The sequence below is a fragment of the Anarhichas minor genome, unplaced genomic scaffold (genome assembly GCF_050575085.1).
Source record: "Anarhichas minor isolate MPS153535 unplaced genomic scaffold, ASM5057508v1 ptg000114l, whole genome shotgun sequence".
Lineage (NCBI taxonomy): Eukaryota > Metazoa > Chordata > Actinopteri > Perciformes > Anarhichadidae > Anarhichas > Anarhichas minor.
This window is the reverse complement of record NW_027466560.1, coordinates 164,085-177,300: the sequence shown is the minus strand read 5'-3', so window position 1 is coordinate 177,300 and position 13,216 is coordinate 164,085. Positions and strand designations below refer to the sequence as shown.

At 39.2% G+C, this 13,216-nt stretch overlaps 1 protein-coding gene across 1 annotated transcript in view; it reads right to left on the bottom strand.

Annotated features, from left to right (window-relative positions):
- Positions 1-13,216, bottom strand: part of LOC142940066 (uncharacterized) — a 45,503-nt gene that overhangs the window by 28,067 nt on the left and 4,220 nt on the right. Inside the window, exons 4-5 of the mRNA XM_076082953.1 lie at positions 11,448-11,623; positions 721-815 (exon numbers count right to left, since the gene is read on the bottom strand). Coding sequence (XP_075939068.1) covers positions 721-815; positions 11,448-11,623 — 271 coding nt within the window. The remainder of the gene's footprint in view (positions 1-720; positions 816-11,447; positions 11,624-13,216) is intronic.

The following is a 13,216-nucleotide window of genomic DNA, read 5'->3' as shown; positions in this document are numbered from 1 at the left end:
GACTAATTAGCAAGCTTGCTGATTCCACCATGCTTTAATGCTACACTGGTTACAGAAATGAGCTAAAAGAGGCGTTTGCTTAACTGGATTGTTAAGATAATGTCTAAGTGAATACCCTTCATGTATGATTTACCTGACACAGCAACCAGGTATGAGGAGGAGTTACTACGTCCTCTCATGTTCTGGGCTTCACAGTAATAACTCCCACTGTGTTCAGCTCTGAAGTCAGTGATGATGAAGATCTGTCCTGATGCTTTTGGTGAGTCTTCATGCTTCTTGTACCAGGTGTAGTTAGCTGCTGGGTTAGCATCACTGCTACAGGTCAGAGTCACTGAACTGCCCTCCACTATCTCAGCAGAGGGACTCACTGACACAGAGGGAAGCTTTGGAGCATCTGGAGGAGACGTGTTAACAGAGATTATTCTAGGTTAAGATTGTGTTTATACAGAAGAACAAGTGGAATTTGAATAATAAACTGTGAATGACTGTGTGAAGCAGCATTGTAGACTTTGAAGGTGTTCTGAAAAGTGTGATGGTTTGAATCTTGATCCCAAAACAGCATAAAACCCTAAAATGTCCTGAAGCTGCTCAGTGAATTACAGCAGACTGAATGTGGAGCAAGTAGAGCTGAAGAAAGTAGTTATGATCAGTGAACTCTTCTCCTGCAAAGACTGGACATATTTAAGATGTTTGTTATCTTTAATAAACTGTTTCACTCACATTTCACATCAATAGAGATGAATTCAGATCTCTTCATCCCCAGCTGGTTCTCAGCTCTACAGTAATACTGTCCAGAGTCAGAGGACTGGATGGAGCTGAAGACAAGCTGAGGTTCTTCACTGAGAGGAGGAGGGTCTGGATTTACATCCTCCTTGTACCAGGTGTAGTTAGCTGCTGGGTTAGCATCACTGCTACAGGTCAGAGTCACTGAACTGCCCTCCACTATCTCAGCAGAGGGACTCACTGACACAGAGGGAAGCTTTGGAGCATCTGTAAATGAATATAGATTATTATAAGTTGATCAATATCATCTTTATTTAGACACCACAGACTTAATAAAAGTTAACTTTTTAAAACTCAACAGTTTGTAGGTTTCTTGTTGAACATTTTAAGCCTAAACTCTACTTCATGTTTAGTGCTCCTTTTGATAAAGAGCAAACAATTTGACAGATTGATTGTGTCTGCTCCTTATTACCTGTATTTTACTCACATTTCACATGAACATTGATGTATTCAGACATCCTCCATCCCAGCTGGTTCTCAGCTGTACAGTAATACCGTCCAGAGTCAGAGGACTGGATGGAGCTGATGACAAGCTTAGAATTGTCACTGAGATGGTGTTGAATTCCAACCTTGTACCACTTGATGTAGTTAGCTGCTGGATTAGCATCACTGCTACAGGTCAGAGTCACTGAACTGCCCTCCACTATCTCAGCAGAGGGACTCACTGACACAGAGGGAAGCTTTGGACCATCTGGAGGAGAAAAGAATAAACATACTTAAAGATTATAATATGTTATCATAGAATATTTACCATTTTTATTAATATTTCAGTTTGTTTGTTTCAGACTATCTCTATTATGTATCACAGAGTGTCCAGAGTGCTGATCCTGGAGCTGTCTCAGGTGAGACTCCTGCTGGTGTAAACTGACAATAAGAAGCCTTTAATCATTTGTAATGTTCAACAACTCCACACATTCTTCTCTTTAGATGCTGCTTGTGTCGTTAGCTGAGTCTGTCCTCTCACTTCTAGCTGTTGTAGGGAGTTATTGATTGTTTCTTCACCCAGCTGGCTGATCACTTCTAGTTATGTTCTGTACATAATTCAGCTGAGTCAGCTAAACAGACTGTATGAAAATCATATTATTTTATCCAGTTTCTGTTATTGTAGCAGCACTCATGTTTTCAGATTCATTACCACAAACATGATGAATGACGAACAGTTTCCATTCTGTCTCAGTTAAAAATGTTTAATTAACTCCAATAAAACACAAAGAAAAGAAAGCAAACAACAGACAGTTTATCTGATTATTATTTATTCTACTAGTTCAAGTTTATCTTTTTGTTTCTTTTAATAACACCATTAATTCATAAATAAACAGCTGCGTCTACTTAAACCAGAGGTAGCCAACACGGTGCCCGCGGGCACCATGCGAGTCGCCCGCAAGGCATGTTCTAAAAATAGCACGAGGTTCCCATGGAGCTCCGTCTAAAAATTGTGGTTTCTGTTCTTTTTGAATCAAAAACGCATTCATGTAGATTTTAAAAGGAAGAGGCCGCCGCACCGCACTAGGTTTTCAGGTTCTGAATAGCGGGCGCTTCCCGTTGTTACCGGACGCGCCGCCCCCGCCGCGATCACACATGTCGTCAGGTCCGTCAATCCTCGGAACAGGCCGCGGGGCAACAACTCGTGGGTGGCGGGGGTAGAGGCGAGGCAACGCAGTACGATCGAAAAGGCCCAGACTAGAGGTTTGAACGCAGGCGACCAACGACGCTCGCGTGCCTCGGAGGGTTGGATCTCCCCCCCCCCCCTCGGCTATAGACGAGACTTTTTACTAGTTTCTTCGTGGAGAAAAAGGTACCAAAAAAAAGCTGGTGACTACAGACTACAGGCCGGCATGCAGGCTTCATTGCGCAATGCAAAGTTGACCCAGATTTCCCAAAATGTGGTGATTAGTACTAATGTAATAGGATTCATTTAAACATGTGAAAGAGTTGATTTTTTTTATCTTACATAACTGATAATTTGTATAAACATGGGACAGAGTTCATGATTTGTTAAAAAATGTTACGAAGGTAGTGGTTAGTACGAACGAGTCATGATGTGAAGATGTGACAGTTAATGATTTCCTAAAATGTTTTAGAAGTGATAATTTTTACAAAAATATAACAGGTGCGATTTTGAACAAAATACACAATCATTGTTAATAATTATTGTGAGGAATTATTAACATTGACATGTGATCAGTTTCTTCACATATATTATTATTATTAAAAAGTGATCTGTGCAACTTTGTTATTCAGGAAGTTTGTATCAAACAAGTAGCCCTTCGTACTGCTGAGTACCGTTGAAGTAGCTCTCAGTTTCAAAAAGGTTGGTGACCCCTGTTCTACAGGATGTAGAAGACTTCAGTGTGTTGACAGCTGTGATTATAATTGTATTCTTGTGTCAGTGTGTGTGTGTGACACTTCTACATGTAGACTGAGGGGCCAGGGATTGAACCACCGACCCTCTGGTGGACCACAGCTCTACCTCCTGAGGAATGTTGTGCTTCATACTTTTGGTTCCTCTAAAGTCACATACAGTGCCAGTCTGGTGCCGCCATATGAGATGTTGTTGAACCTCCACAGGCTGACACAGTGGAGTAAACTTACACACTGAAGGAGAACGCTGATCCTCATATCCGCTTACAGCACAGGAGTAGCTGTCTGATGAACCAAAGTAGACTGAATGAGAAGAATATGCTGTCCAGCTATAATGTTCATTCTTGTACCAGAAGTAGGAAGGATGTTCAGGCAGAACACAACTGCTGAGACACTTCAGCACCAACCTGGTAGAACCATATCTGCTCACCTCCACCTGGAGACCTGGAAGTGTGAAGAAGGATCAGAAATGTTATTTTATTAAACTGTCAACATTTATATTCTAGTTTTCTAGATGTTGAACATTTGTAGATGATTAACATGTGAATTAAAATGTTACCTGTGACGGACAGAGTGACTCCAGGTGAACCAGTATATTTCTCACCTTGGTTTGTTATGAACCTGAACTTGTACTCAGCTGAGTCGCTCTCTCTCAGGTCTGTGATTATCAGAGTGCACCACTTCTCATAACATCTGTACTGCACACGACTTGAATACTCAGAGTCTGTTCTCAGATCCACAGGTTCACCATCTTTCTCTTTAGTAAACCAGAATGTGTTGCTGATATCACGGTGCTGTATTCTAGATGGGTGTGTGTAGCTGCAGTGTATGTACGCTGTTGATCCTTTTACAGCACAGACCTCAGTAGAAATGTAAGTCACTCCCCAGTCATCCTGACTCTGTATCACTGAAACACAGAGCACATCAGGAACCACAGTCAGACTCAGAGCAACATCAGAGGACACACTCTCATTAGTAGTGAAGTAAAGAAAGAGTCAACGATGTACACATGATCTCTGCAGTTGGAAGGAACAGCAATGTATTGAACCTGTCAACTTAAACACAGTGAACAAGATCAAACAGCAGAAGTTTAAATATTAGAAGGGTGCAGTTCATGAGATAAAGAGTCTTCTTTGCTCTGTGGTTCTCTGTCTGTGGTCAGCTGCTGCAGAGTGAATGGAAACTGTAGAGAGATGCAGAACACTGAGGAGTGAGAGAATAGTGTGATGTAGATAACAGATCACTGACAGATGGCATCTTTTAAGCATTTGACTGGTGATGGCTTTCAAAAGTCAACACGAACACAAGTGCTCTTACCAAAAATCTAAATTTGCAGCATCTGGCAGTGAATTCATTAATCGTAACACTTCCCTAATCCGCAAAAAGAAACAGACAAAAATAGTGAGAGAGTTCAGCTCCCGGCAGCAGAGCTCTCTGCTTGTTCTGTGTTTGCAGGTTGAACTCTTTAAGGTTCAAGTCTTTGTTGTTGTTGCACTAGAGTCTAATTGGTTGGAAGATCTGGGGGAATAGCCTGAACATCCTGCATGTTACACCTACATGGCTCCTCATTGACAGGTGCGTCTCTGCACGTATGTCCACACATTTGTTGTGTGTTTTATTTTTGTTTCAAACACAAAGTTTGTCAAAGCTACAATCATGGATGCATCAAAGAATGTGTCAATTGGGCACAGGCCCAGGGTTTGTAAGTGTCAGGGGAACCCTCTGGCCTTCACCTACAAAATGTCATTTGAAGAGACGTGAACCAAAAGAGACTCAAACTGCAAAGAAGGAAACACAAAACTACTACAAAAAGGTGCAAAACATCCACAATGAGACACAAAATGACTTCAAAGAGATGCAGCACAACAAGCTGTAAAGACAACATGGACATATTGTCTTATTTTACAGTTGATTTGGTCCTTATTTGCAAAACCAGCAGATACAGAACAACACAAGCATTTATTTAGATTTGTGTTTCTGGACATTTTATGAATGTAAGTCAATAATCACAGTCAACACAATAGTCTGCTATGAACATGGCTGATAAGAGCAGTGAGAATTAAATAAAACAGTCGAGTTGTGTGCCAAAGAGCTAAAACACACTAAAACACTGTAGAGCTGAGTTGAACTGTGGCTTTGTTACTACAGGAAACTCTTTTGTCATCATAAAGTCCTTTGACCCATTGTTTATATAAAGACTTTCATTAGTGCAACTTTAAGTTTTGTTGTCGACTTTGCAACTCCTACAGTGAGTATGTTGTGTGACTTGAAAGACATGATACGCACTCATGTTATAGTTCCTGTATTAAATATGCTATCAGAGAGCTAACAGCCTCTAAATGTGGTCGAATGAAACGCTGAACGATTAGAGGAAGTTCCAGAGAGAGATAATGTTAATGTTCATACAGTCATTACTTTCATCCACATAAACAAAACTTTACTGTCTTTAATGGAGCACGATTCTTCAGTTTATACAGTTTATGATGTTAAGGTACAAGTGTACAGGGATGCTGCTGCTGTTAAAAACAGCTCTGTGTTGGTCGTCCTGTAAACACTTCAATCTAAAGAAAGAAAAGTCAATGTTGCACCACATTTTATAACATCAGATGTGTTTATGAACTGAAAACACAGCTTCCTCTGTTGTCCTGAGGAGCACTAACGGCCTCACAATATAAATGTAGATGTACAGTACCTTGTACAGAGAGAAGGAAGACAACAAATCCAGCGGCTGCTGCTGTTGAACTCATAGCTGCTCCTCTCTGTTAAATCAGCAGGTAGATCAGGAACACTTGATGTCAGTAAGTCACCACAAACATTTCTACTTTAAAAAGGAGGGTGTTGTCTTTGAAGTCAGCTTGTGTCTTCTGGTGTTGGTTCAACGCTGCTGTTTAAAACCAGCCTGGCTTCCTTCCTCTTCACATTATTAGTATGCATGAACAGACCAATGATGGAAAATCCTCAAGTTGAAATAAAGAAATCATTCTTGCTGTTGTTTTGCAAACGATGCATGAACTTCTTGAAATTGTTGTATAAAAATGACAGTAAGAGAGTCAGTGTGCGTCTCTGACACAATTTTAGGAAGAATTACTCCTTTTTCTTTCTCATAGTTCATGTCAGGTCAAATGTATTAACAGCTCCAGTCTAACTGGGATACTGGGCTGGATGCTGGATAACTGGGCCATGAATAGAGACACGGGTAAAGCACTATGGTATGTGATGCTTAAGGAAAGTGCACAGAAGTTTTAATCAGTGTGCAGAGCTGATGATATGGTGAGGTCTGCATCTAGCACGTCACAGCTTCCTGTTTCAGCTTTGAGAGGTGGTCTAATTCAAAAGAATATCTGAAGTAAAACTAATAATAAAACAATCCAGCAACATAAAACGAGCTGTGTGAGGCTGCACTGAGGCACAGTGGTGCTCTAAGTCAGGGGTCTTCAACGTTTTTCAGGCCAAGGACCCCCAAACGGATAGAGAGATGGAGCAGGGACCCCCGACTATATGTATTGTAAAAAATTGTGTTTTATATTAAAATGGGCCTTTAAACATACCTCTTTATTGTGCATTCAATACTAAGCTTTTCAAATAATACACAGGTTCATATATTCATGTTTTTATATTAAACATGTGCAAGGTACAGTGAGTAGGGAGGCCGTGTTACTGCCATTTATAAACACACCTTGTCAACTGATACCAATGCCAATATCAACATTGTCTGTCAATTACATGATAATCATGCATACAAGTTATTCAAAGTGACGTTTTCATTTTAAACATAAATGTGGAAATTGAAAATTAGAGTGCCACTGCCATGCAAAAACATACCTGTTATCTTGCATGGATGGATGGATGGATACAAAACTGAACTATTAAAATAATGGACAGATTCATGTTTGAAAAAAAAAATATATAAAATTAAAAAATAGTCTAAACAACCAAAATGTTCGCGGACCCCCTGTTGAAGACCTCTGCTCTAAGCTAAATGCTAGCGTCAGCATGCTAACATGCTCACAATGACAATGCTATTATGCTGATGTTCAGCAGGTTTATCTGTGTTAACAGGCTAACATTTGGTAATTAGCAGTAAACACAAAGTAAAGCAGAGGATGGATGTTGCATTTCATCATAAATCAAAGCGTATGAAGGATTAAATCAAAAGGCAGGGCATCACCAAAGTCTGTATGATTCATCTTCAAGGGACCACGAATGTCCGTAGAAGGTTTCATGTCATTCCATCAAATAGTTGTTGAGATATTTCAGTTTGGACTGAAGTGGTGGACCGAGTGACCCACCGACCGACATTGTTGTCCCTAATGCTAAGCCGCTAACATAAGAGCAGGGACGTATCAGAGAAGCAAACACTAAATGTACCGCTGTCCCAAAGGCGAGGCGCCAGTACAGTGTAGCGTTTTTTGATTTTAGCAGGCTGAATAAATAATGATTGATTAATATAAAAATATGTAATGATAATTAATAATTCAATTATGATTCATAAAACCATGAATTAGTACAAAAAATGAATAATGATGGTACTCGCCTTCTGCCATAAGACACACAAGTAACAGAATTTAACATTACATTAAATTTGGGACGCCACCCAACGATTGAAAAACAGGGAAAACTTATAATTAATCAGTTTAGTCTCAATCTCCGGGTTGCTACGGAGTTCTTGTAATGTTGAACAGTGACTTATTATTTTATATACACACAAATCAAATGATCAAGTTCTTTATAATGAAATATGTATTGGATTAACGACATAACTAAATTACTAAACAGAAAATAAATATATACCCAATAAATTAATAAGATTTATGGAATTAATAAAGAATATATTGAAGAGTCTCTCTTCTTTTACTAACACACACATATATACACACACTGGGCCTTTCTCAATATGCGTACTTCTCTGTACTCGTGGACTTTTGAAAACGTCATCAGTCTCAGCCCAAGTACTGTTCCAATTCAAAGTTCACATTAAGCCAAGCACGGTCCAAATGCCCGGATGTGGCTCGCTCCGCCCATTTGACCGGGTCTGCATCGGAGGTGACTTGTCTGTACTTGGGACAGCCAAATATCCCAGAATGCATTTTGCACCAGCAACAGGAAACAATGGCGGAGGAGAAATCACACAACTGGAAGTTGAAACTTTCTAAATACTACTGTTGTTAAGTCACAGAAAGTAATTTTAGGATGTTTTGAGGCGAGAAGTTAGTTGTTAAAGCATCAAATCTGTGGTCGGTTTGTAAAGATTCAGCCGATTTAAAAATATGCTCCGACGATTTCGGAGATGTGAGGTGTTGCTAGCGGGACCGGCAGTAAACCAGCACCGGGGGCTCAGCGCTCATGTTACCCGCCTAGAACAGCCTGATCTCGGCAGTAAACCCCGCCAGCACCGGGGGCTCAGCGCTCACGGTGCACGCCTAGAACAGCCTGACCTCGGCGAGTCTTTTTGAAACTTGCCGCTGGTATTGACGTCTCTGTAGCGTTTTCCTCGTCGGCAAAGAGTACAGCAATCCGGATCTGATCCACATACATATATATACATACATACAATTATTTATATATATATATATATATATATATATATATACACACATATATATACACACACATATATATATATATATATATATATATATACACACACATATATATACACACACATATATATATATATATATATATATATATATATATATACACATGTATATATGTGTATATATATATATATACACATGTATATATGTGTATATAATATAATACACTTATATAATAATATATAATTTTTTATTTTAAATGAAAATGAAAACAGCAGGGTTGTCATATTTAGTTTGATTGTAAAAATACTTTACAGTAAAAAAACGGATTAAACTCATTAGCAAGACCAGCTGAGGTGGTGATGTCATCAAGTAAGCTGCTGTTCCAATTGTCCCTACTGCTTCTCTGGACTTGTGAACTTGGGTATTGAGAAAGGCCCACTCTCTCTCTCTCCACAGATTGTTGATCTGAGATAGGCTCCTAGTTGTATGGTAGTTGTTAGTTTTAGATATTATTTGACTTGATCAATATTATTGGAATTTAATAAACTCTGTTTTACTTTAACGAGCAGCTTTCTGTGATTACTTTGTGCATGTGTATTGTGATAATAGCTGGACATGTGGTCTGTGTTTGAATTCAAACCTTCACCGTTGTTATGATGTGGTGTGTTCATGGACCCAAATGCAGACACAGGACAGCAGAGTTCTTTCACAAACCAAGATATTTATTTCTCTCAGTCAGGAGGAAAAAACAGAAAATAGCAAAAGTCACTTCGGAGGCGTCTCCACGCGCTCCGCACGGGTCCAACCGTTCACTCTGAATGTGGAATAGTACTTTGACTGTGGACATTGTGAGTGAACACTGTGATACTTAGGCCAGGCACCAGGATGAAGTGACTGAGGAGGCTGTTAAAAATTGCAAGGGCATCATTTATTTCATAAAATTAAATGAATTGATGTAACTATGCAATAACCTGAGAAACGTTAAACAACAACAACATCATAACGCTACTGATTAAAGAATACATTAAGATAAGAACGTAGCACTATACAGCGCTAAATATCTTTTACATTTTGAAACAGCTGTTAGCAGCTCCCTTTCTTTAACACCTTTGCTATATTTCTATATATACAAGAAGCTTAAACAATATCCTTTGGCTTGTTTCAAGTACAACTTTTGACAAAAACAAATACAAATCAGGTTTTTCCGTTTCCTTTGGAGTTAATGCAGGTTTGCTTCCAGTGGTAAGTCACTACATTTAGGTTTACTTGATTATCTCGATCTTCTGCCACGAGACAAGACTACACATCTACTCCAAAACCATTCAGAGGAAAATGTGGTACTTTTCACTCCACTACATTTATTTGATAACTTTAGTTACAAGTCAACTAGCAGATTCAGATTAATATTTAAAAAATACAATCAACAAATTTCTGAGAGGAGATGAGGATTTATTGATCCCAGGGGCAGAAATTCACACGTACAATTTGATGCAAATACTTTTGGACTTTTAAGCACATTTTTTGAATGCATGATTTTTACTTTTAGGTAAGTAAAAGATGTAAATACTTCCTTCACCACTGACACTACTGTAGTAGTAAACTCGTTAGCAAGACATGCTAATGCTTGCAGCCGACATTAGCACACAGTTCAATTCTGTCCTTGCACTGTTTCTCTGCAAACTCTTGAGATACCGAGTATCATCTTTACTGAATCCAACACTTGACCTTCTATAGTTACAATGGCTACGCTTTTTAAACGCTCAGTTGCGTTTCTATGCGTCACTTCATCTGCTGAGAATCTTGACAGACCGCGAAACGATACAAATCAGTGCAATCAAATCAATTTAAATAACTGCAGCCACAGGAGGAAAACAGTGTGAAATAACTACAAAAATACATTTTAAGGTGCTGAATTCCAAATTTAGAGCAAATTTATGATTGAGAGATTGGCTCCACGCGGCTCTCAACATGGCGACAACGATGCTACAACACTGCTAACAGTGCTGACAGAGCTAACAGCTTTTACCTGAGGGGGAGCCGGATAATGGTCGCTATGCTTCCATGACGTCTCCTCAGGTTGACATTACTCCACTATATCTTCACATAGACAATAGTTGTTTGATGCTATATTAATGCTCTGAATGTCCAATTTTGCACCTTTAACTTGAGAGAATAGTACTTAAACAAAACACTTACTTGTGATGCGCCGTAAGTAACAATTAAGAAAATGAGCAAAAGAATATTGGCAATATTTGACAACAACAAAAACATGTAATTCATCTAAAAAGAACAGCAGAGCAGGGAGTAGTGAAGACTGTTTACAGAGAAATGTACTTGATAAGATGCTTTTCTAGAACTGGCAGTAAGATATTACTCCTTAGTAACATTTTTAAGCTAATTCTGTATTAGAAGGCTATTTATAAATCACAAGCTGACCACCCATTGGTTCACTGATACTAGTTCTCTGCTGGAAGTCTTAACGATGGTTAATACAGTAAGTCAAACCTAACATTCATCCATGTGTGTTTAATCTGCTTCAACACTGTAAAGTAACAGAGCACAGATCCGTGATGTGTTCATGCTCTTGGTTGTTTGCTGACTGTGCTGTACAGTGCAGATAAATCACCCACAGCTTCTTGACATCTTGATCTGTGAATGACAAACAGTAAAGCTCACAATATTAACTAAGAACAGGTTTTAACAGCAATAAAAGCAACGACCGCTGCAAACGTCGTGTAGCAGAGACAGATTGAACCGACTCACTCGTTGGCAGCACTGGCACTCTTAATGTTCACCCTTGTGTACTCCACGTCCTCCTCTTCCTCCTTGCGTCTGTGGGGCCGAGCTGGCCTGATGTTGGAGTAGAGAAGATCTTCCTGGTTTCTAGAGAAGCTCACGCTGGCATAGCAAAGCTCTTCCTGCTGCTCCGCTGGTGAGCTCTGCACCAATAAACAAGAGTATTAAGCACCTATTAAGTACATTTGTTGTTGGCCTGTAATACAAATGACCAAATAGTAAAACATCTGCAGGGTTAAAGGTGGGGGGGGGGGCTTGTTCTGCAATTATTTCATCAACATTCATTCAAAGTTCTCATGTTGTGGCATCAAACCTCAGATTCAAAGTCAAAAAGTGAACCACAGGTCTTGAGTTCTCTTTTAGTCGTTGTAATACCTCCTGGTCACCAGCAGAGGTTCATGAAGTTTCCCTTCATCTACAAACTGTTAACATGTATCTGTGGATGGAGACCTGTAAATCCCCCAACAATGAAAGGGCCAAAGCCACATCACCTACAGTGTTGATAACAGTGTCTCTGTCTCAGCACCTCATAGTTTAAGACAGAGAAAGGCTGGATAAAGCCGGGGTGGACAAACTTCTTTGATTGTGGGTCGTATACAGAAAACCAGAAGGAGTCACAAGCCAAACAACAGTAAATGTGTCGTTTTCAACCAGTCACACTGCAAGAAAATCACTGATTCTAGACCAGAAAACAACATTTGTACAAATGTACGAAATGTGGGACTGATGTTTAGTTTTATAGTAACACACTTCCTCTTGACTTCAGTGAAAGAGTACTGACTTTACATCATTTTTGCCACTCGCTTGCTGTCTTCCATCTTTACAGTTCCGCCATGTTTACCTGATAAACTGAAGTAAATGTTTTCATAGTAATAAATGTAGAGCAGTTGTTCAAAATGGCAGCGACATCTAGTGTTTAAACTAAGAAGGGCAATGTACACACAGTGTCATTTATTACAAATATGCTCAAACCAAAGTCTAGTTTATTTTTAAAAAATCAAGAAAACCAGGGTGTGACATGCACATATAGGTTCACCATTTTTGGAAATGATGACAGTATCCAAATAGGGACATGAAGACTTGAAGAAGACATGATGACGATTCAAACATGCTTCAAAGTGAAGTCTTTGAGACACCTGAGCTCTTCTTCCTCACCTGAGCGCTGTCGTCTGGTCCGTCCCCAGACTGGCTGGTTTGTGTCGAGGACCTCTTTCTTCTGGAGAGAACAATAAATGAACAAACAAATGAATCATCAAATAAAGTTAGTCAACAACTGAGCGATTGTAAGATGCATTACTGAATATAATCACAGTAAAGCTGAACTGCTCACCTAATCAACAGGAAGGCAGCGAGGATTATGATAGCCAGGAAAATAGCAGTGGTTGATCCAACAGCTACTGCTGTCAATGAAACTGGAGAAACTGATCAAACAGAACAATTAGAAACTGATCATTTAAAATGATATTCAGACAGAAGCATTCTAAATAAAGACGTATAACCTCAACTTTTGCTTTTCTTGCCCCATAATATGAAATGTATCTTACAAGGTTACAAGGGTTTTATTTGTCACTGTACGACAGGGTTGCACATCGAAATTTAGATTATAGTCCAAATTTGCTACATAGGAAAGAAAATATAAAAAATATATATTATATATGGAAGATGAATTCAGGAGTTAACAACAGGACAAAAACAAGATGTTTAACAAAGTGTAACAGAATCTCTAGAACCTCAGG